Source organism: Pararge aegeria, chromosome 8, assembly GCF_905163445.1.
Source record: "Pararge aegeria chromosome 8, ilParAegt1.1, whole genome shotgun sequence".
NCBI classification, from domain to species: Eukaryota; Metazoa; Arthropoda; class Insecta; order Lepidoptera; family Nymphalidae; genus Pararge; species Pararge aegeria.
Window position 1 is genome coordinate 9354568 of NC_053187.1, and position 24500 is coordinate 9379067.

At 33.7% G+C, this 24500-nt stretch overlaps 1 protein-coding gene across 2 annotated transcripts in view; it reads right to left on the reverse strand.

Annotated features, from left to right (window-relative positions):
- LOC120625540 (tissue inhibitor of metalloproteinase) overlaps positions 1-24500 on the reverse strand; it is a 73088-nt gene that overhangs the window by 4417 nt on the left and 44171 nt on the right. For both annotated transcript variants that reach the window (XM_039892589.1, XM_039892588.1), the window contains 4 exons: positions 3989-4119; positions 3487-3569; positions 2660-2768; positions 223-344 (listed from right to left, as the gene is read on the reverse strand). In XM_039892589.1, coding sequence (XP_039748523.1) covers positions 223-344; positions 2660-2768; positions 3487-3569; positions 3989-4100 — 426 coding nt within the window. In that variant the 5' untranslated portion in view covers positions 4101-4119. The remainder of the gene's footprint in view (positions 1-222; positions 345-2659; positions 2769-3486; positions 3570-3988; positions 4120-24500) is intronic.

Here is a 24500-nt window from a genome sequence, read left to right on the forward strand (position 1 = left end):
TGGTGGGTTTAAATTCGTACGATATCATTACATTTTCAATTACTATGGACTGTTACAAAATTCACGCTAATTTCCAAGTTGACGACGCACGACGTTTCAAAAGATATTTCTTAAACGCTACACAACAATCACGTCGTGTGCGGACCGTACCCTATTATATAATTAACGACAAAGAAGTCGGTTTATTCGTTTTTAAATCCTATTATTTATAAATAGGCTCACCTTGCACGTGCAACCTTGCTTGTAGAGCAATCTAAACCCTTTCCGCTGTCGTGGAGTGACTTCGCGCCATTTGTTCACGTATCCGCACAGCTGTATGTGAGCCTGTAGCTGAACAACGCGACCTGCAAATTAATTATAGAAAATAATTAAAATAAATTATTTTATTTACCGAACATTATATATTATTATGTCCTCTGCAGTTTGGTTAAGACGTATTTCAGCTAAGAAAAGATTTGACTAAATTCACCTCTAAGCGTGTAAGTGAAAATAAATAAAGGGGAAACTTTCCAAGAAGTACATTTAGCAATAGCGCATCTAGAATATTTTGCCTGCAAGACGGGCATGTGAACGTTTGACTCAAACTTGTAAATATTGGTTGAAACTTTATTCGAAAAAAAGTGTGTTGAGTTACGTAAGGACTTCTTTGGAATTATTAACCACGAGAATACACTCCTTAATTATCTTTTGTGGCCTGTTGGGTGGAGCATCAGGAGGTAACTTGTATTAAATAACAGTGAATTTAAAAGTAGCGTTTCGTTACTAATATTAAAAATATATATTATTTAAATTAATATATACTTTAACTATATGAAAGAAAATTGATAAAAATATAATGATAAATGGTGAATCACTAAAAATAGAGACTCCCACAGTTTTTCTGGGCGTGACCTTGGATAATAAGCTACAGTGGGGTGCCCATATAGATTCACTAGCGGGTAAACTAAGCTCGGCTGCCTACGCAGTCAGAAAAATTAGACAGATTACTGACGTTGAAATAGCTAGGCTAGTTTATTTTGCGTACTTTCATAGTGTTATGTCCTATGGAATCTTGTTATGGGGTAATGCAGCTGATATCGAAACTTTATTTATATTGCAGAAAAGAGCTGTACGGTCAATATATAAACTTAAATCACGCGAATCCCTCCGTGAGAAGTTTAAAGAAATAGGCATACTTACTGTAGCTTCACAATATATTTATAACAATATAGTATTTGTAAGACAACATATTAGTCTTTATAAACAAAAAGTGGACATAAACAGTCGACTTACAAGAAATGGTTATAAATTAGTGTCATCTGCATATCGTCTGCGTAAGGTACAGGGATCATTTGTGGGATTGAGTATACGCTTTTATAATATGATTCCTAAGGTGATTTTGGACCTGCCAATGCACAAGTTTAAAGAATTTGTTAAAACACATTTATTACAGCGAGGTTACTATACAATTGATGAATTTTTTAATGACAAGGTTGCTTGGAAGCCATCGGCTCCGCTTTCAGCTCTCACAAGATAGAAAAATGAATGTTAAAATGCAAAATGTAAATTGTTGATGTTGGAAAAGAGCAACTGCTGAGTTTCTTGCCGGCTTCTTCTCGGTAGAATCTGCCTTCCGAACCGGTGGTAGAATCACTACAAACAGACAGACTTGACGCCTACTTGAAATAAATGAATTCTGAATTTTGAATTTTAATTTATAATAAGGCATTATTATAATAAGGGCGTTGTTATAATACAAGTTGGTTTTACGTCCAATTAGCGCCAATAAATGTTTCACATTCAAGAGAAAAGCAGTTTCAAGCTTTCATGTCTGTTACCTTGTTCATCACAAGATCGGCAGGCAGTCAGTTCATAAGATTCACTGATTAATTAACCAAGTATAAAAAGACATAGCTATCGTTAAAATAATGAATGAATAAGTTTCCGTATAAAAATGCCATAGCAACACTACGACATCAAAACTTAGCAATTATAAAACGCTGCTAATGATTTCGCGAGTATATGGACATTGTTAGCATTTTTATACTTGTAAAATGTTGTTTTATTATACAAGTAGATATAAAACAAAGATAAAAAAATGGAGACCGAGTTCCTACTTCGAGTGTCCTGTAGCCAAAGGAATTTTAATGAACCCTCAACAAGAGAGTTCTGGCTCTATGCTTCCTTGATTTTAGTAAAGAAAAACACAAAAAAACATTTGATTACGGGGGACACTGGAAAGTGAATATTTTTACCGATTTTTAATTCAAAATAGTAACATAATATCCAAATGATAATTCCTGTTTTAATAAGTTGTTGAATTTACTTTACGAACTCACAAAGTGTTAAACTAGGGGCATCAGGTCTGCTTTACTTCAATCGATTTTCTCTTTGATACGATTACGATTCTCAACATAGATATTCGAATCGATGAATTGATACCCAAAAGCAACTTTACGATTGCGAGCGTGCAATCTCATACTAAGGGCTTATGAAAATAGTTTAGGATTACTGTTTTCTAGTTCGGATTCGGATCCCTACAAAATACTAACAACGAGATAAGATTTACGACGGAAAAAAATAGTCCACACGACTTAATTGATTAAGTGTTAAGTTAATTATTATTTTTTAATTGCAAATCTAAGTGGTTTGCTGTATTTGTCTGATGAATATGCAATACCTGTTATAACATAGGTCTCTCTAGGCTGAAGTGTGACTCCGCATAATGAATCAAGTGACGGTGTTAGTAGTCGACCTGCTTTGAGCGCTACTGCAGCTTTTGGTGTAGCCTGTAATAAAACAATTAGGTTAAACACGTTTTTGTGGCAAATACAAAAGTTCCGTACGCAATCGTTGACTTCTAAAGCCCATTTATTGATTCACTGCTCCACGCAGGCTAAAAAGGCCGGGGAGAGGGAATTAGAGTTTTAACTCCGTTACACTTTAGAGTGACGGGCTTCAATGATATTTAAGTATCCCATGTTAGTGATTATAAAGAGGACCGACGGCGGTTTAAAGTGCTTTTCAAGGCACAAGGTTGGATAGCGACAATTTCCTAACTTGTGAATGTCACAATACCAAACCAGCGAAGGAACCTCGTGATCCGTTGTTTAACATTCTGACCACACGACCAACGAGGCAAGGAATTTTACAATTATAAGTAGATATATTTACGTTGATTTGGTATATACTCGTTTATCCTGTTGATGAAGATTGAAGATGTATACCCAATATAGTCAGGTGTGATCTGGATAGATTTTTTATGGAATAAGTGCCACTTGTATCGTAAACTTAATTGCCAGCTATTGTACACTGGCCACTTTTCTCATATCAGAAAGGGTTTTAGAGCAATGACTATCAACTCTGGTCCCATGCGAGTGGGTGGGCAGTTTTGACTCTAAATCAAAAAACTCGAGAACTCCAATATAATTACACGCGTTATTATATAATTATGTGTGATTTGTGTAATTTTTGTGATAAAATATAATATACGAAAGAAAAACTTACTTTGAATATATTTCGGATTTTCACTTTATACGCGTCGTAGAAATCACTCCCTCTGAATATTTTTTGTACTCTACCGACGATAACTGCAAAATAGAAAAAAAAACTGCTTTACATTATATTTAAATGTATATATTTAGTATTTTCATTTATCACATCTGAGAACTGTTGACGATCAAAACAGTATCTTTAACTTTGCTTGCTTGTACGCAATCAATCAAAAACTATTTCACTTATTAAAATAAAACTTTAAAATAATTTTAAAACTAAGGAGTATATTATACACCGTCACTTTAGACAACTTGGAAAGCTACCGACAGCATCATGCCGTGCCGCTAAGGTTTAACGTTTCGGTACGACGCCGTGTAGAATTTGATTAGAGTATGGGTACTTAAGTAGCCCTATCAGGTTAGCCGGCTACCATCTTAGACTGCTTCATCCCGTAGGTGAGATTGCAGTTAAGGGCTAACTTCTAGTGGAATAAAAGAAGAGTAATTCTACTTACCAAAATCGCTATTGCAAAAGTGTGTCTGGGGATGGTCAAGTGAACAGGTGCATGCATCAGTGGCGTGCCAGCTCCCGGCCACCAAAGCCAAAGTCAGCAATCTTGTGAACATTCTTCCTGTGTATATGTATCTGCCGAAAAAAATATAAATATAAGTATAACTTGAGCATTGGTTACGAAAAATTATCATGGCAATTAATGAGACTTTATACAACGTGTAAGTGAAAACTAAATAATACTTCACAGGCTTTGGAAGTATATTATGTACCGTCTCTGGGACTTAACTGTGAAACGAAATCCTAATAGTTTTTGAGTAAACCACTGCCATAGTTTTTACTGGATGAAATCAGATACAGCCAGCCAACATCACATGCAAAATTGAAATCATGTTCAATCATCAAATGTTGTCAAATTGGGCTCATTAGAACTCCTGTAACTTTATTAGGTACGCGTCGCGCGTCACGTAGTGTAGGACTATGTCGGTCTTTTATCTTTAACAGGGTTGTCATAAGTAAACACTAAAAATGTTTTGAAATCCTTTGTATGTAAAAAATATTTATTTCTTCATTTACAAACGAATTTTGATTTAATATATTTTTTTTACAGGGTGACTCCTTATGAAATCATCCTTCAATATTATTTCGTAATTCTGTTACACGTTGTATATGCTGGGCATATTCCCCTCTTATATGGAAGAGGCTGTTAGAACCTTAACCCTGGCTGGTGGAATTACCAGCAAGTGCTGGTAATTCCTTGTCAGAATAACCCAATACTTACGTAGGTAAGTATTGTAAGCAATAGTTCGCATGTTCAAGGAATCGAACTTATGTTCTCGAGATATGTAGATAACCTACCAAAAAGAAGACGACTAACGAGAGGGTTATATACCAATAAACTTATTAAAAAAAAATTGTTCTCGGACGTAATTCCAGAAACGTTAAATGCAACTCAGCAGATAAAAATTGTGTTCAACGGACGAATTATTAATTAAGTAAAAAAATATACATAAAAGTTAAGGTAAAACTGTGTAAAAAACATAACCTCTGAGAATGCTTTTAATTAAAAATTTTAGAGCCTTACACGAGTTAGGTATGTTTGTTTTGCCCCCGTAATAAATTTTGCGTTACAAACAAGTTCGTCGGAAACGTTTGCAAGCAGGATACCAACAAGAAAAACAGAAAGACGTTCCGCCATAAAATTAGACCCAAATTATCGAATTAGAGGCTTCAAATTGGGCTCATTAGGACTTCAAATTGTTCTTTTTAAAACAACGATTATTTTGTTGTAAAGATCACGAACTGTGTGGTCGCTTTGCAAACTGCATTGTAGTTAATTAGAGGCAGAGGGAACCAGTTGCGCCATTCACTAAAAACATATCAACTGATCAGATATGATCTCCATTGGAGTATTTTTGGCCAATGAATACTTGAATACGTCGTTATCTATTGTACACTCATTATAATATATCCTCATGATTAAATTTCCGTTTATATCGGACCATCAGTAATTTATTATGTGATTTGGATCATTGGCTTAACGTTTTACGACGACATTGTCTCTTTTTCGATTGTAGTTTTTTAAATTGCATATGAATATGAAAAAAGGTCAAAGACACCAACAAATTATCGTAACTCTTGATTTAATTTTAAAAGTTATTTCAAAACAAATATCTTCTGAAATAAGTCAATTATCGAGAGCACTGTCTTCATAAAGTTTATGTTGTTGCAATGCCTTAAGCATATTCTGATATTATACGCTTAGAAGACTGGCAGACCACCCTCGGGTAAACAAGTGTTAAACTGTTTTGCATCAAAACAAATGAATATTCTGCTATACCAAGTTATGGGAAAGGTAAATATAAGGAATCCACAGGCAAATTTAATTGCTCATCTTCATTTTAACTACTAGCCAATTCTGCATGCATATGGATTGCATTGATTTTTTATTTAATTAAGTTAAACATGTTACAAAGTATCATAGTAGACAAGAAAACAAAAGTAACTATAGGAACTCAAACATCAAAGTTAAAGATTATTACATATCTAAGAACAATGAGGTATGTAGGGAGATTAAAAATTTCTGTAATATAACCTACTATGTGACCGAAGAATAATGCATGCAAAAAAGTGTAATGTTTAGCTTGCGTGTATTATTGCTAAAAAGATATAAAGGTGACAATGAATAATGACTCCTTGTACGCGACCAAAGAAAACTTTTAAAAGCTCAAATGAGCAAATAGATTACATTCCTTGCGAGTGTCGACGTTAAGCCGATTTGTTCGCATTATGTCACGAACATTTATTTACATATTCATATTTATCCCGACCACTTCTTCTAGAGATCTCAAATATGTTTAGCTTTATTTTTTTTTGCAGCAAAACCTGAGAGGGGTTTAAAATTACGTATGCATTCTCACGCGTTGAAATAAAGATGTCGTCGTCGTTTTACGCTGAGAAATAAAAAACTTGAGCTTTTAATCAGAGCTAACAAAAGCAACGTGGATCTTTTTAGATTATATCACGTAACAATTTAATATGAGATGATGCAGACGTCTCAAAAATCTATTACTCGTCACGATGTCGTGAGAAAGCGTATAGGACGAGGGATTAACATTTTGTTATCCACAACATCAACATTCCCAGATTTTATCGGATGACAATAACAATTTTGTAATAACACCACATATGCAAGTAATTCAAAGCTGAGCAGTGACACTCTTAAATTTTAATTTTGCTTAACGACATTATGTATATATTGAATCTATTGCGTTTGTGCTATACTTTATTTAAAACTTAACACATAAGGAAGGGTAATGTTTTACGATTGTTTGTACGAATCCTACTTTTAAATTTGTTTTTTTTTATCTATACTTATAATAAAACTGTAACTGGAAGATTTCTGCACATTTAATATATTTAGAAAATTTTGACCGGGGGGGGGCTTTTGCTTTATAATCGAATCTGTCCAAAACAGATTTTTATTTAATTGTTGTATGTCTGTCTGTCTGTCCGGGCATCACGTGAAAACTACTGAACGGATTTAAATAAAATTTGGTATAGTGGTTGCTGATATTTCGGGTCAACATATAGGTTACTTTTTATCCCGATAAACAATAAGCTTCTCCCGGTAAATGAGATGAAAAATTTTATCAATTTTACTTCATAGCTCCGTTAAATTTGAACCGTTTTTAATCATTATTTTTTGATTTGAAAGTGTATACTATCAAGCATGTTTTGTGTAATTTTAATGAAGATCTGATAAATATTGTCGTAGATAAAGGACATAACTCTTCACAGATAACAACGAGTCGCAAGGTATATGGGACAATGATCGCATGCGTACCTTCCTACTAGTATAATAAATACGAAAGTTTGTGAGAATGGATTTATGGATGGATGGATGGATGTATGTATGTATGGATGGATGGACATGTTTTAAGTAATCATTATTACCTACAAAAAAGTCCGGGAGGCTAAATGTCTAACTGTTAAGTCACAATAACCGCTTTTTATTATAATTTGTCAATCAAAACACGGGTACAATCTTAAGATAGTGACGTTCCTATCAGATCCTTATCCAAATAAATAGTTTTTTAGTTAAAATTGATTATGTACCTGCAAATTCCACTTTTAATTATTCAAATTGGACCTATCGTGTAGACGTTACGACGGGTATAGAAATGGTAAAAGATATTAAATCCGATAGTAACCGATTTGATGCAGACGAAGTTGCGCGGGTCAGCTAGTCAACATTTTTTTTGGTACATACAGAAAAACCTGAACAGTTGTGTGCAAAGGCGTTCTTATTGGCAAAGCAATCACCTACAGACTGCCTTAGAGTGTGACTGACTATAAACTGACCATACTTCTATCATTCAGGTACCAGGCGCCACCTTTCTTATTCGATATAGCCCGTCTATATTGACTTTGTGTACATTGTATGGACTTTCTCCCATACAATTTGTAATGGACATGTTATTTTCAAATACTCTCACAGTATAAGAGAACAATAACGAAGCTATTAAGCACGAAAAGCGTGTAGGTGTTGTAGAGTATAAAAGGAAATGCATTAAGCATCCAACAAAACCTTAATGGCCATCGCTGTTATTTTCTTGTGTTAGTTCGTTATAGTTTCAGATTTGTATGAGTCGTCTTACATATACAATGAAGTCTATTACATTCCTTAACGTGACAGTTAATAACATTAATCATGAGATTTAAAAAATTGGAACGACTAAAAGGACGAATCCTAGTCTTCAAAGTATAGGTACAAGTGATATAATACTTTTTTATGCAGCGTCTTTTAAAGTTTTTTTTCGTAATTAAAGTTTTTTTTAGCATTTTACAATGCGATTTAACTTTTTTCACGGTTGTTTGATTCTAAAGCAAATCTACATGTTCAAATTAATTTATTAATGATAATTAGGTTACTCACTTGATGTTATTTAAAGTCTCCGTTAGGAAATATTTCGATAAAATCCTCAATAGTATAAAGAAAAATAAAAGAAGCACACACTCTCATAGAACATTTTATGCAACGTAACTTCTATGTTTTGAAAGAAAAATAGGTGGTTCCTTGAAAAATATGTGAAACAGTTTTATTACATGTGGATACTTTTTTAGATGGATTTTATATGCGTCAGGACGCTATAACAATACCTCGTTTGTTAGGCTTCACCGAGAAAGGATTAAGGTCATATATGTTTAGTCTTTATCGAAAGGTTTTGTTCATACTTAAACCGTTTTTGAATAAAACAATTTTGACAATAATTTGAAGAAAACCGAGTCATTGTTCGATTCGTTTTCGAACATGCTTACTACTGGCCCAATGAGATTTATTATTTTCTCAAAACAATACCAATATTTATAACGCAATTGTAATAATAACGACACAACGATTTATTAAAAAGAAAAATACATATTTGCAAAAAGGAAAAAGATTTAAGGTTATTTTTATTATTAAAATTAAAAGGAGACTTTTCACGCATACGCAAAAGTTATATCAGACACTTTGCACTCAGATATAATTGTTGCTTTCGAATGAATATTTATTAAGGTTACGTATGATCTTTGTATGTCATGGTTTATGATAACTCGATTTATTTTTAATGCACGCACGCAATGTAAAATAATACAACTGTGAATATAAATTTAAAGGAAAGTGAGTTTGACACGACGTTGACAACGTGTACCCATTAAAATTGATATAAAAAAATGTTTATTCTAATGTAAATATTGGTATCTTATAATTAATTATATATAATATTGATGAGTGTTTATTATGCAATTTAAATGAAATAAATTTTCTGAAATTTCAAATTGATTAGATATTAGATACTTATATAAAACTGTAACTGGGCGGTTCCTGTACATTCATTAAATTTTTGAAATTTGGATCGGGTTAAGCTCTTATATCGACTAAGAACACAAAACGTTTTTTCAGTTATTTTTTCTCTGTCTGTAAACATTTAAATGCGATTTAAATCTGGCGCGAAAAAAATCTGTCCTATTTATATTAAGAGGTATAGATAGACAGAACTCCTCAAATTCTCTTTTGCGAACAGCAGCAAATTCCTTACTTTAGAACTGTCTGTAAGCATAAAGCAGGAAGAACGCTTAAAATTGAAAAATTCTCCTTCCGTACAAATTGTATGAAATGTTTAGGGTAGGCAGTGCATTTGTGCATCTATGGATTGCACGCCACTGCTGTCTGGAACTATCTATAATAATAACTCTTTATAGGTAGCCAATTAATTGGTGTAGACTATGTAGCAAAGTATTTGAATAAAGTTGCTTGGATACATTTTTACGATTTTCTCTGCGCTCTTACTGTGATAGTACCTAATAGAAACTACGGCCTTTCTTTACGTGCTTTGTGAGGTGCGACGATGAAACAAAAGAAATTCCTAACGCCAGTATGGACAGACATTTTTCTCCCCGGAGGAAGGACAAAATGTTATCTACTTCTACAGTTTTATTAAATCTCCGAGCATCGGCGCACGAGAAATAATATCTAAATAATATACATGATATTAACACGGGGGTAAACTTCTCCTATTCCCTGTTGCCGTGTCAGGGGATATAATAGGGGGTTATGATTTTTATCTTCTGCCTTTGCTAGCCGTGTAGACTGGTGTTTCTTACAAAAAACTTACAATTTTTAGAATGACTTGGGAAGTTTACTAAGAAATAGGGAGGGTCGGTTTAGTCACTATGGCAGCAGTCCTTATAATTGGGGCACGTTCCTACACGGATTCCGACTAATAAGGGTAGCTGACTGTGAAGATGTCACGATTCTGTGAAAAACCTTTTTTTCCCAAACAAGCATAAACTTCAAAGCAGAAATAAAATATGCTTGCTAAAATAAATCACGTGTTCAAAGATTGATTTTATTTAAAATATAATTATGCCCCTTAGTAGTTAGTGTTCACCGTTCAAATAGGTACAATAGGTAATATTATACGGAAAGGTTAAAATTATTATAGTTTTGCAAGATTCAAGAACACTTTGGCAATATGCTAGTTGCATGAAATAATGTATGGTGTACATTACAAAGTAATTTTATAGGTATGTCAGATGCTAGTAATACAAGCTAAATGATGCAATGCATATTTCAATTTCAAAATAAACTTATGTTTAAAAAAAAAATGCTTTGCTTATTCAGCACTGCAAACTATATGAATAATATCAAAGAAAATGTATTTGTTTATTAGATAAAAAATATACTAAAGTAAATTCATAAGGTTACTCATAAATACATTAAAATCGCAGTCAAAAAATCTTTGGCTATTGTTCGATTTTGGAACACAAATAGTTACCCTTTTTATCGCATGCGCAATATAATAGCAGAAGCAGACGTTAGCAATTTTCTATTTCCAAAGATCTAAATTACAAAAAATAAATGTACCTACTCATGTTCGGATTTATTAAATCGTTTGCTCTTAATTATGTGGCGATTTTAGCCTGTCTCCAAATAAAATATCAGCCGCTTTTGATAATTATTGTTTAAAAAAAACGGTGACCGGAAATGGCTTTAGAAACTTCCACAAAAAGATCAATAGATACAGGACAAACTTGGGTCTAGTCGAACGCGAATTTCCTGGCTGAAAATTCTACGCGAGTGGTTTAACATGAGTAAAGAGTCAGTGTTATACAGCTGTTATTAAATTTCAATGGTTGCCTACTTCTGAAATAAGATGGCACTAGAAGAAGACGAAGAAAGCAAAGAGTTTATTTCACACGCATTTCGAAGTCGGTCCGGTATAAGAAATCATTTTATTATTTTTTATTTCAAAGACACAACGGCAGGCTTATTGCATCACCATTATGAATTTATCGAACAATCTGCGGTTTGGCTAAGTAATGCATTTTCCGAATTGCGGTAACATAATTGAATAGTTCAATAATTCAGTTCAATTCATCTCCATATAAGGCACCTATTGTTTATTAACGAAGCGATAAATAATAATTAACCACCATGAATTAGTTTGTATTTAGACGCTAGGTGTACAATGAGATCACATTTGTAAATACACCATTGAGGTTTACCTTGTTTTTATTGTCACTGAACTGTTAGTATTGTTCTTGCATCTGTATTGTTTCAATAACAATCGGAATTAGATTACTTATTAAAAAAATCCACTATTTTAGCACACTATGGCACGTTGGCTCACAACGTTCAACTACGGATCACAACGTCCTGGGTTTTAGACATGAAGACATTGGGTTTCTTGTTAAAATATAATTTGTCCACCTTGCCTGGAAGAACACGTTTTGTAGGTATATATATATATATATATGCATATATGTTTTTAGTTATATGTAGTGCCCGTTAGTATCACTAACGTATAATCTGCCCTATGAGAGTCCAGCAATCGCCAGATGAGTACATAAAAAACAAGTTTAACTTCGTTGTTTAAAACCTCACCTAAAATCTAAGGTACTATTAAAATACTAAACGTAGATAGGGAAGTACTCTGTTTTTAAACACACCACAAACCTTAAGGGCTTTACTACATACTCTCTAATTGCTGTCAGTTTTAGAATGACTTTTACTACTTTTATTTGTGAGGCCCTAAGCAATAGATATTTTAGAACATACAAAATTTTTAACCTAAAAAAATTTTTAACTGTATTTATTTTACTTTATAATCCTACTTTATAAGCCTACTTTTGACGTCAAGTCAGTGGTGTGTTTGTAGTGTGACTGTACCCTGGTTTTGTAAGGCAGATTCTACCGAAAAGAAGCTAGACAGAAGCTCAGCAAATTGCACTTCTCAAACAACTTTATTATCTTCTTAGAATCTTGTTGCATTTTTTGACCTGAGCATTTAAGAAGTTTTGTTGCATTTTGTTTTAATTTGAGTTAAACCCAAAAATGACTTTCGGTATAATGTCATTAAAGCATAAAATACCTACATTCTCCCGTAAAACATATACCTACTGCGTCCGAAATTGTTTTTACTCAGCATAAAGATTATTCTAAGCATAAGCTTCGCCGAGTTATGTAAGCAAAGTCAGGATAAACTTTGCTTCCTCGTTTGTAATGCGCACCGCAAAGGTCTCGAATGCCCTTCCGGCTTTCATCTTCCCCGCTTCCTACAGTACTTCCTATAGAGGTTTATTTCTAATCAAGAGTGAATAGGCTGCCAAATATTTATTCTTTTATGTATGTATATAGAACGAGAACTTGACTGCAATCACACCTGATGATAAGTGATAATGCAAAAAGGTGAAGCGCGCCTAGAAGATGACTATTCACTCATGATTTGAAGGACTCATATTAAATGTAATGGGAAACATGAAAGCTGGTAGGGCATTCAAAATATTTGCGAATGCGGTGCGAATCAGAAAAAAGCGCATCGTTCATGGTGTATCAAGTAAGGGTTCCTATCGATGCCTTGTGGTTCGTGGTTGTGGAAAAGGTGATGTTAGGGATTTCCTAGGTTAAAAAATTTACTTTTAGAGAAATAGCCCCACAGAAATTTCATATATTGTGACTTTAATTTATTGTTCTAGAAAATGAAGTAATTAATAAAACAATAATTGACACACAGTGTGATATTGGATAGAAGCATTCGTTATTTTGCGGAAATCCATGGTATGTTATAAAAATTAATTATTCATTGTAAAGTCAACATCTTCTGAGGATGTGCGTAGAATACCAATTACCAGTAGTATAAGGATTGAAGAAATTATAAATTACACCATACAGATTCTTGTGCTTTTCGCGTACTATAGCAAATTAAGCTTAATTTTCATAATACACAGTGTGATGTCAATTCATTACAATTGCCATTTATTAGGTTTGATATTTATGTATGAAAACCGAACAATTACTTACTTGAAATAATAATAATTTTTCTTAACTGAGTATTACTAATATTTTATGTTGGTGGTTTGGTGGATGCCTTTTGGTGACACCTGCGAAGAGGTTTTGTTCTATTGGGTGTCGTACAACGCGACTAAGCGAATATATCTGATAACGGGCACCATCCTCTGTGCTATTTCTACCATCTGCTGCGATCACCAACCCGTCTTCCAAGTGTAGTGATTATGGAAAACCATCCTGTTGGGAGACGACTTTAGTCCAGCATATTGATGGCTTTTATAGGCTATTGATGACATAACTGGTTTCTCAGCTGCCCCTTTCCCACCTTTCATATTAACAAACAAAATATCACAGTTCGTTATAGATACAGATCACAGTCTAAGACCTAGAACAAATCAATATTGAGTGCAAAGTGTCTAATCGTCTGCATATAAATAAACAATCGCTAATGATGCTTGCCGACGCGGGCGGCGTCAGGTCTGTCGGTGTCACGTCAGATTGGACGACGTTTGGTATAAATCTGGCCGCCAATCTTGTGTCCAAATCCATTCGAGACACTTCAATCATTCCTCTAAACATATCTATCAGTCTCACAGTGTGTGTCTATTAATCAACATAATATCGAAATGTTGTAAAGTATGTAGGTGCCGTTTTGGATTTGATTTAAAGTTCATTGATGATTTGGATTTTGAGTTTAGAAATTCTTTGTGGGTGATGCTGATGTGAACTCGTGTGGGATACTCCCATGGAAAGGCGGTGATCGTGTGGGGAAGACTTCGGCTATCCTTTCGCGCCTCTATCTTCTAGGGAATATCTGCGTTTTAAGGAATTTTATTTCTAACAGTAACCTTCATACCTGAGAGCTTTCTCAATGGAAAGTGGCCTCAACTCCTTCTCAATCCGAGGGGAGACACGTGCCTCGTAGTGGGTTGATGATGATGAAGATGATGATGATTATCACTACGTCCCGGTTTTTATCACTGAAATGTAATAATGACGGCCGACTGGCGCAGTGGGCAGCGACCCTGCTTTCTGAGTCCAAGGCCGTGGGTACGATTCCCACAACTGGAAAATGTTTGTGTGATGAGCATAAGTGTTTTTCAGTGTCTGGGTGTTTATATGTATTTTCTAAGTATTTATGTATATATAATTCATAAAAATATTCATCAGTCATCTTAGTACCCATAACACAAGCTACTATTACTTTGGGGCTAGGTGGCGATGTGTGTATTGTCTTAGTATATTTATTTATTTATTTATTTAATAATCGCTGCGAAATAAATTAGTCCATGAGAAAAGAAGCCTATTTTGTGTGTGTGAAGCAAACAACGATGAGGTTGATGATCTAGGGTCCACCTAATATGGCAAATGTATGCGCTTATAATTGGTAATTAAATATTGACAAATACATGGATATATTCAGAGTACTAACAGGAATAACGACGAGTTGTTGAGCAACGGAATACTCCATATTAAGCGTTCACCATTGGAAACAAGTAAGACACTATTCTAGGCCTTGTTTCTCTATAAATTTTAAATAGCCAAAGGCGAAACGCCAAGCGATTTAACGTTCAGGTACGATGCTGTGTTGGTACTGATTACAGGTATGTATTTAATATAACTGCCATACTCCTAACCGGTCAGCCCACTAACTCTTCGGGGATAAAAATATCACTACACTATTCAGCAATAGTTGTTCGTATCGTAATAATGAACTTTCATTATTTTCTTCGGTAGTCTAATTTTCCTTTTACAGGTGGACTTTTATGTATAACATATTTATAATAAGTAAGTTTAATTAAAATTGTATCCCTTCTTTGGATTAAACTAATCATCCGTATCAGTGTTGTTAGGATAAAAAGCTTGTAATATTATCGTCGACCGTTAAAGTCATTTATATAGAACCGGTTTTAAAAAGCATCGTTTTTAAAGAGTACCTTCCTAATATTGCTACTATTATAAATGCGAAAGCTTGCCTGTATGTTTGTTGCTCAACCATATCAGAACGGTTGGGCAGATCTTCAAGAAAATTGGCACCTAGATTATAGTTTGAAATAGCACACGGACCACTTCTTACGTGAGAAAAAAAAACCGCGGAATTTGTTAAAAACCGTAAAAACGCGGATAAAGTCGTGGGCAACAGCTAGTTTAATATAACTGCATAAACAGTGACAAGAACACTTATCAATACTTGACGTAATATTCTGAACTACTTATCTATTTATTATATTAGTTTGCGGTAATATTTATATCCTAACAATAGTAATACAATACAATTTCCTATTAGAAATAGTGGGATTCCCTCGACATTATTTATTTTTATATCGCTAAGTATTAATTAACCTCAGGATACACTGACAAGTCGGGCGCCGCCGGCGCATGCGTTCCTGCACACACACCGACAACTCCTACTCACATAAATAAAACTAGCTGACCCGTGCAACTTCGTCTGCACCAAATCGGTTATTACCAGAAAACACGAGTAAAATGACATTTTCTAAAAATGAATCCTTGCTAGATCGATTTATCGCCCCGTAACCCCCTGTAAACTAAATTTCATGAAAATCGTTGGAGCCGATTCCGAGATTCCAATTATATATATACAAGAATTGCTCGTTTAAAGATATAAGACTAAAGTACATAGTTAACCCACAATAATTAACATAAGGTTTTGTTTTACACGTTCCTCTGACTGTAAGTAAACTCCAGTGTGATAAAGCAGGAGAATCTGTGTGGTGTAATTTATAATTTCTTCAATCCTTATACTCCACACCAAACAGATCTTCGGCAATATACCCTCTACGCACGTTTCGCTCCGTAACCGGAGCATCCTCAGGAGATGTTGACTTTACAATGAATAATTGTTATGATGTATTTGTAGTCTTAACAATTATTCATAGCATACCTACATATATTAACGTCCTGTTGATATCGTATATGTCAATGCAATGAAATTTTATATCCCATGATTAAACACTGCAAGAGCGAAAGTAATTGGTTTATGACGACCAAGCGCGGGAAGTGTCTTACGAGTGGGTACATAATAATGTACTCACGTACCTACATGCTTTTGATAACTTTTACCACATTAATGTTCTTGATGTATATACTCGTATATATAATTTCATTTGAAAATGGGTTACCAAGACACCGGTTTACTCCCTAATAGGTTAGCCCGCTAACATCTTTGACTGCATCATCACTTACAACCAGGTGAGATTGCAGTCAAGGGCTAGTTGTGTGCCAAGTAGTGCTTGAATATCATCTAGAAATTTGACATTCTCATAGTCATCCACGATCCAGTTTGACTTTTAATGTGGATATTATGATTGTAATGTTAAAGTAATACTGCTTTCGATGGTAGTAGGTAAGCACCTGAACTGATTGTCAAAATCCACATTACCGAAACCGAAAACACATTGTTTCACTCTGAAGTTTAGACTTGGTTTTAGACCTAAGAATCGGCATATCTTCAGACTTACATCTTCGAGATCCATTTTATCCGTCAAATAGTCTTTCGGAAATGAGATTGTATATGTACTGAAATTGAATGATTGCCTGTGTTTTTGACGACCCTGTGGGAGCTCCCGGTAGAGGCAATGCAGTCTGGTGGAAGGCTGTGGCTGATTACCACCCCACCGACAAACTCTCCGCATGATTTAGAGTTCTGGTACGATGTCGCGAAGAAACCGATTAAGGGTGATTTAGGTTACCACCAGGCGATATAGTAATCGAAGGAAAAAAATTATAACATGTACCTAACCACAATTTATGAAACAAAGTCGCGAATATGTGCTTGTTTGTAATTGAAATGCACGATAAGTGGATTACACCTTCAAGTTTTAATCATATTTCGCTTTTATTATGGCATGATGTTGCGCATTCCTCGCTTATGACAGGCGACTAGCGAGTTGGAGAGTTGTAATAATTTTTGTTGCATCAGATTGAACACAACACGATGCTTGTAATTATTATACACAATGTGTTGCCAATTTTATAATTGCTACTTGGAATCCTTACTAGTTTGAAGACAAAAGGATAGAAGAATAAGATATGCAGGTTTTTAGTGAGAATCTTTGTAGCATCGTAGTCTAGTTCTTAGTACCCAGTTCCTAGATTCTAGAACTCAGTTATCTATATGTTATTTTTGTAACAACTGGTGTGATGAAAAGTTTTTTAAACTAATAGCTACTATCGTATTTTGTGATCGTACCATGCTTTGCCTCCCTCTTTCACCCCCATCACCTAAATGCTTGGTATTCTTCGACCATCTGTTACACCTTGAAATTTTCACCAGTTTCAATAATATGCGGTGTTTACACTAAGTTAGGGGTCTGGGGTTATTAAAGTGGCTTTTAACCTTTAAAATACCACACTTCTAACAGGTTAGCCCGTCACCATCTTAGACTGCATCATCGCATATCAGCTGGTAAGATTGCAGTCGAGTGCTAACTTGTAGTAGAATAAAAAGACTCTCAAAAGCTGGCATCAAAATTCAATAATTCAAAAAATATAGTAAACCACCTAACTGAAAAACGTTGTGACTTCTAACGTTTAAATTTTCCATTTTTACGTTTCCCTTTGCTACGATTAATTTATGAAGTTGGTTTATGAAAATAATAATATCATTTTTCTTACGTTAAGAAGTTTTTCAAATGCTATCTGTAAATTTTATCTTTAGATATACACGGTTGTGTATCTACGTGATATTTTAAAGCGACCGTAAATTATAAAATGTGTGATTACAATAACGTAGATGATAATCAAGATACAAAGAGTTTTCTTTAAAAATATAATCAATCAGAGAGCAAAATAATATCTTATCTTCCGATGTAGCTACATTAATCCCTAATGTGAACGATGTCTTTGATTTTACAACGCACACATATTCGAACTTTGAAAACAAACATCATTCAGTCAACATCTCTTAAAGCATGCTAAGGTGTCGACAGAGCGTATTTTGAAGCAAGTACATGTTGTGTTCAGTATAAAGAGATATAATATACATTCATATTAGGTCAGTGTATACACTACACAAAATTGCTTGGATGTCGCGGATTATAGCAAATTAATAATAAGTAAAGGTTGTCCGCGTTTTTCGTCACCGTCGAACCGTTTGTTATCCTGGGACAAAAAGTAGAACGTAAGTTTTTTTAACCAACTAAATGCCGAAAATCAAGATGATAGGACTGATTTGGTTGATTGTTTGGTTGGACACATATTCGCATTTATATAAATATATTTGTAAGGATTATGTTCATTTTGTACTATTTATCAATCAAGGGGAGCCGAATGACATGCATCGTTTTACCCTTCAATCTAATTCTAAAATAGCACGCTTAGAGTTTATTAAATAAATTATAAATTTAGGAAAAGTTGGAAATTAAAAAAGACATTAGAGTATGTCGGAATTCTATCTTTTCTTTTCCGAAATGAAAACAAAGTTTATCTGGCTTCATACATACGAGTATGTATAGATGTTACGTCTAACTGAGGTCGTCTTTATGTACCTATATTACGCAAGCTCGTTGACATACAATATAACTTGAGTAAGGAAAACTTAAACAAACATTGCAGAGTCATCTGTTAAATCTAAGTATAGGTATTTGGGTGAAATATCCACGTTGGTATGAGATTGTTGGAGCCATGAAGTTTAACAAAATACATAAATTTGTCCGTCTTGTGCAATGAGTGAACAAGTGTATTTGGTGTTCGGCCAACTCACGTAGTCTCCTGATGCTTCGGTTCTCGTAGTTTCCTCGTTCTTATACTCTTCAAATCGCGATGCAAAACACAATAATTATTAAAACAAGTTATGTCTCTATAGACACGTTACTATATTTTCGGCGCGTAAGAAAATATGTGTTGCTTCCAATGAAACAACTACCTAGGTATACTAACTCAAATATTTTTAATTGTTATATTGGTTTTATTTAATTAAAATAAAGTTCACTATTTTTCCACTTTTGTAGTCACGTCTACACGTGGCCAGTCCAATTACCGACTATACAACATCCGAATACTGTGTTTAAATTGTATATTTTTACCTCCAACCACAGAGAATTGTTTAACCAATTACTGCGAAATGTAAGCATATAAACAACCTGTTTGTTAAAAAACAATTTCGTGAATCATGTCGGTCCCTCTATTCTCTAGAGGCAGTGAACTATTGACCCCGCGGTGTAACAACAAACTACTCGCTCAAGTGAACTCGACCGCCCACGTGTGCACACTTTCTTAAACAGATAAAGCTGTAACCATCGTCAGGATGAAAATAAATAGCTACCAACGAACTCGGAATATATCTAGGAACTCATCAAGCGCTTATCAAACAACCATCGTAGTAAAAGGATTATTATCAGTAAGTAGCTTGAAGCTTCTTTTGTAACATTACATGAAAACCGCCGTAAAGTGTTCATAGGATTACGTTACTAGAGTAGGACAAATATTTCTGTCAACAGTGAGCTACTTGCGATAGTAAACATTAAACAACATATATTTATTGATGAGTGTTTAAATGTTTAATTATTATGATATCGGAAAACTATCTATAAATGTGACAACCGAATAAACTAAAATAAAAAAAAATTAACTCAATAAAATTAACCGTATCTTTTATTCTGAAAGACCAACATTATATTGAATCAATTTAGAATCTATAATTTCAAAGCCTAACATAGGTTTATTAAAGTCGATATGATAAATTAAAATTTTGGTAACTTAAATGATTTCAAATTGAAATTAAAATTGATCTCAAATGAGGTACACTATAAACCTTATTCTTATTATTACCTACTTCTTATTTTGGACCACAAGCGTAACATATTTTACTAGATACAATTATAGATACGATCTTAAGGTAGTAATAAACATGAGATAGTCCCAGTTACTCTAAATAATTTATTATCATTAACAAGTTGCTCTTAATTTTTTGCTTAAAAACAATAACAAATTACAATGAGGCTGCATCGATAAAAAATAATTGAATATGAATTTCTAATTTAAAATCACTTCAACTGTAATACCAGGATGAGCAAATATAATACTTAATTACACAATTTATTACACGCCCCCATTTATTATAATGGCTCTACACTGATAAGATCATATCAATATACGTAGCGCATCGATTTATGTTAAGCGATCGCCTGATAACTTTAGCCAATAAATCGTACCAATTTTAAGCAACCCAAATAGTTAAGTGTAGAGATTGAGATGCTTTCATCTAACGAGGTTTTACGTAATCAATACATGGAAATCGTAGTTATAGTCAAAATAATAAAACTCGTAAAATAAATTATTTTCTTAGTTGATTTATAAATAAATTCATGTAACTACTTTATCCATGCATAAATTTGAATAATAAAATTTAAAAAAACAATAATAAAATTAAAAAAAATGTTTTTTAACACTTTAACATGTTGATATTACAAAAATAGAATTACTGGCCTGCTTTGCAAGTTGTTTAGAAAATGATAGTCAACAAACACACAAATACACAAACACGTGCATACAATCTCTAACGCCTAGCACGCATATGTAGTAACGTCCCATGGGTAAAAGCAATGAATTATTTGTGACAGCTAAAGATTTACAAAATCAAAGCTTAAGTATCGTATTACATTCAAATGAATACGCCCGTGTCAAGTTGTTATCATCGGAGAAAGTAGCAAAACACTACAGCCAACTTTGTATTGCGAAATGTAAATCCGCGAGTCGTGACATCATATGTACTGAATAGGGCAAAATGCTTTTGTATCTTTGATAACAGCGCGGCGGTACAAGGCACCCAAAAATGTTCGAAGTCCTACTGAAAAAACTGCATGTTAGGAACCTAAACAAACAGGAAAAACTTTAAAAGATATAATAGATAAAGCGTCTGTTTTGAAAACTTCATCTGACTTATGATATTATTGCCTTCAGAAGTATGGGTTTAAATAATACTACATAACCTTAGAACATCAAACCATGTAAATGAATAAAAAACCTGCTGTTCAAATATGTTCGTTTTATGAAATATCATAGTATTAGCTTGAAAACACGTTCTCTACATCAATAATGCAAATTATACTTAATGCTGGAGAAAACACTTGTAATTAACATCGAATATTATAATACGAGTAACGTTCTATTAATATTTATGAGTTACAATGAGTCATGACATCGCGATCGCAATGCTGTTCGTGATGACGGTAGTTATACCTATTTGCATACCTAGTATGCTGCAGGACTTTTTTTTATTATTCTTAGTTGGTTTACCGTTATATATAGGTTCCATTACTGCAATGGTATATGTTCATAATATTCTTGAGTCAATTATTATCTAATATTTAAGACTGGCTAAGACCCTCTGTACACTGGGCCGATGCCAGTTCAGGCTTCATCAAATTCATATCCAAACAAACTTTATTCTTGACTATCACAGGCACATCAAGAAAGAACGATACACTGAAATATACGACCAAGCATTTGGTCTACAAATAGTACTAGCAAGATTTTTCATCTCTATCATTTATTCTTTTTCTTTTTTTTTTATTATTATTAGTAATGCTTAAAAATAAATTAAAAAACACTATTAAAAATTTATAAAAAAAAAAAAAAACTTCCACCCTCCGCTTGCGGGGCTTTTTAAATGCCCAAGCAACCGGTGGTCAGGGCTCCAGAGTGAGGAACCTCCTCACAATACGCGCCGTTTCAAGGACTACTGCCTTCTGTATCCGACCCTTGACCCAACAACCAAGCGAAAGCTTCTTAAGATGTTGGTCGAACTAGCAAGATTATTATTACTTTAAAAATTACAACTTATAATTAGTCCATCTGCATACTTATTTTTTTTTAATCATTTGACCAACAAGGTAATATAAGATCAACGAAGCAGTCGTTAAGCGTAGCGAAATCAAATCCCTGTAACTTCCTTTTATCCTTTGAGCCTAAAAATTTTTCTGTAACAGTTTGTAAAGACAAATTTGAAAGATCCTAGGATTACGTAAACATAATATAGAGTCTTTACATACGCTTTCGGCATGAAAGACTTTGACCGCCTCAGATGTAAATCTCAAGATGTGTACGAAGAAACTTTAAGGGCGGGATCGCACTTGTAGATCGCAGGATCATTTAAGTTTCATATAAAGCTACTTTAAACTAACAGTACTGTTAAATAGAACTATGTACACATAAATAAAAAAAAGCTATAACGGATAATGATTTTATTTTTCTATTTGCCTCATCGGCCTGGTATTTAGCATGTTTGACTTCACGAATCCAGAGGTATGGTTAGGAGTTGCAGCTGCCGTCCAGAAGATACATTATAGATTAGAGAAAGTTAAAACCCACGAGCTGTTTGTTAGTAGAGTCGTTTCGTACAAACGTTTTTGTAAAAAATATTTTCATTTTCAGTAATTAAAGCTATAAAGATAAACTTAAGAAGCGAAACGTTATCTAAATACAAAAAAAAACATGATCAAAAACGACTGAGAGAATAAAGAGTGATTGTTTAAAACACTAAAGTGTTACCATAATTTATGATAGTTCGTTTGAATAGAGAATTTCCTTTTCTCAAACCAACTATCTTAGTAGAACCCAAATAGCTCCTTAAGTAAGCCAAAAGATTTCATGTATATAACGAACGTAACGAGATATATATACATCCAGCATTCTGATTATTGTTACTGATAACAATATATCTATTTATGGTAGTCTTAACATTTTCCCGCTCATCAATTACCGACACGTTAATAGTTTAGATCAGATAGCTTTATATTTCAGACACGCACGTCAATTTGTAAAAAGGTCACAACGCATGCGCTTTAAATAAACATTATAAAGGACATGGGTAATTCTCAAGTTAGTGATGCACAATCTACCAGTAGATATAGAAATGTGAGAAAAGTAATTTTGACAAAAAAACGGACTTTGTAAACAACAAGAAAGCAAAAAATTAATATATTCTACAACATTTTTAAGTGGGTGCCAGTTAAAATGTAGCAAGTTACTGTGTATAGATCATATACTTCGTCTTCCTTTTTATATCGAAGCAAGAAAAGTCCAAGTAGTTTTGTCAGTAGAAAATATTTTATTCCCCTACATTGTAAGTCGGTTAAAAATATTATTAAATAAAAATACGTGCAAAACAACTGTGGTTAGAAAACTGAACACTTGAATAAGTATGTTAATACATAATAGAACTTCTCTATTTCATCATTAAAAAATATTACATATTCCATTGAAATAAATATTAAACCGTAGTTTACATCTATTAAAACTGGTAATAATGTTATAATTTCTAGCCCTTTAAGGGCGATAAAAAGTTTTGTCCTTCCCTCTATAATTTTTGATCTCGCCTGGCGTTCTTATCCGCTTTATTAGTCGTACGTAGCGTTTCTGCCCGTCGGTCTGGACATGGCCTTATGAATTGCATTTAAGTTTGCACGCTGCACCTATGCGTCAACATTGACTTTCGCGGCTAACAGCCTTTCCAATACCGATGGTTATGCGTTAATAGCTATAGCCTGGAAATAGTACAAGATTTCACCTACTGATAGACATTAGTAGATGAAACTTCGTTCTTATTAGTGGTAGGCACAGAATTCAGAACATACAGAAACCGTGTACACGACTAATATTGAAGCTCCACTCCACTTTAGTAGCGTTTCTCGAACAGGCGGTAAGTCGCTCCATTCCATTTAACAGTTGACATCAATTATGTTCTAAACGTTTACAAAAAAATGGGGGAAATGGGAATAAGCCTTTGAGCTAGCAATATACCGCGAGTGTGAAGTGAGACGACTCTTAATTCGGTGGTAATAGGGTTACTCGAAAGAAAAGTTTTTTTTATATAACATATCCATATATATAAGATATTTCTCAAATCATTTAACAATTTCTTGTTCATTTATAAAAAAAATCCACTTTCCTGATAAAAATGTTTTGTTTGCATTCAGTTTTGAAACTTCTCAAGGTCTTCAGTGATGATTGATATTTTTTGATTTGATTTCGATAATGTTCTATAAATGATGCAAAAGTATTTATAGAACATTATCGAAAGCTTTGTACAGTAAAGTGACAATAGTATCCTGTCATTAAACTTTTCTTCGAAAGCTTTGCAAAGTGACAATAGTATCCTGGTTTTTTCCGAATTTGATTTAGTTATTATCGATAATAAAATTTATGAAATTTTAGAGCT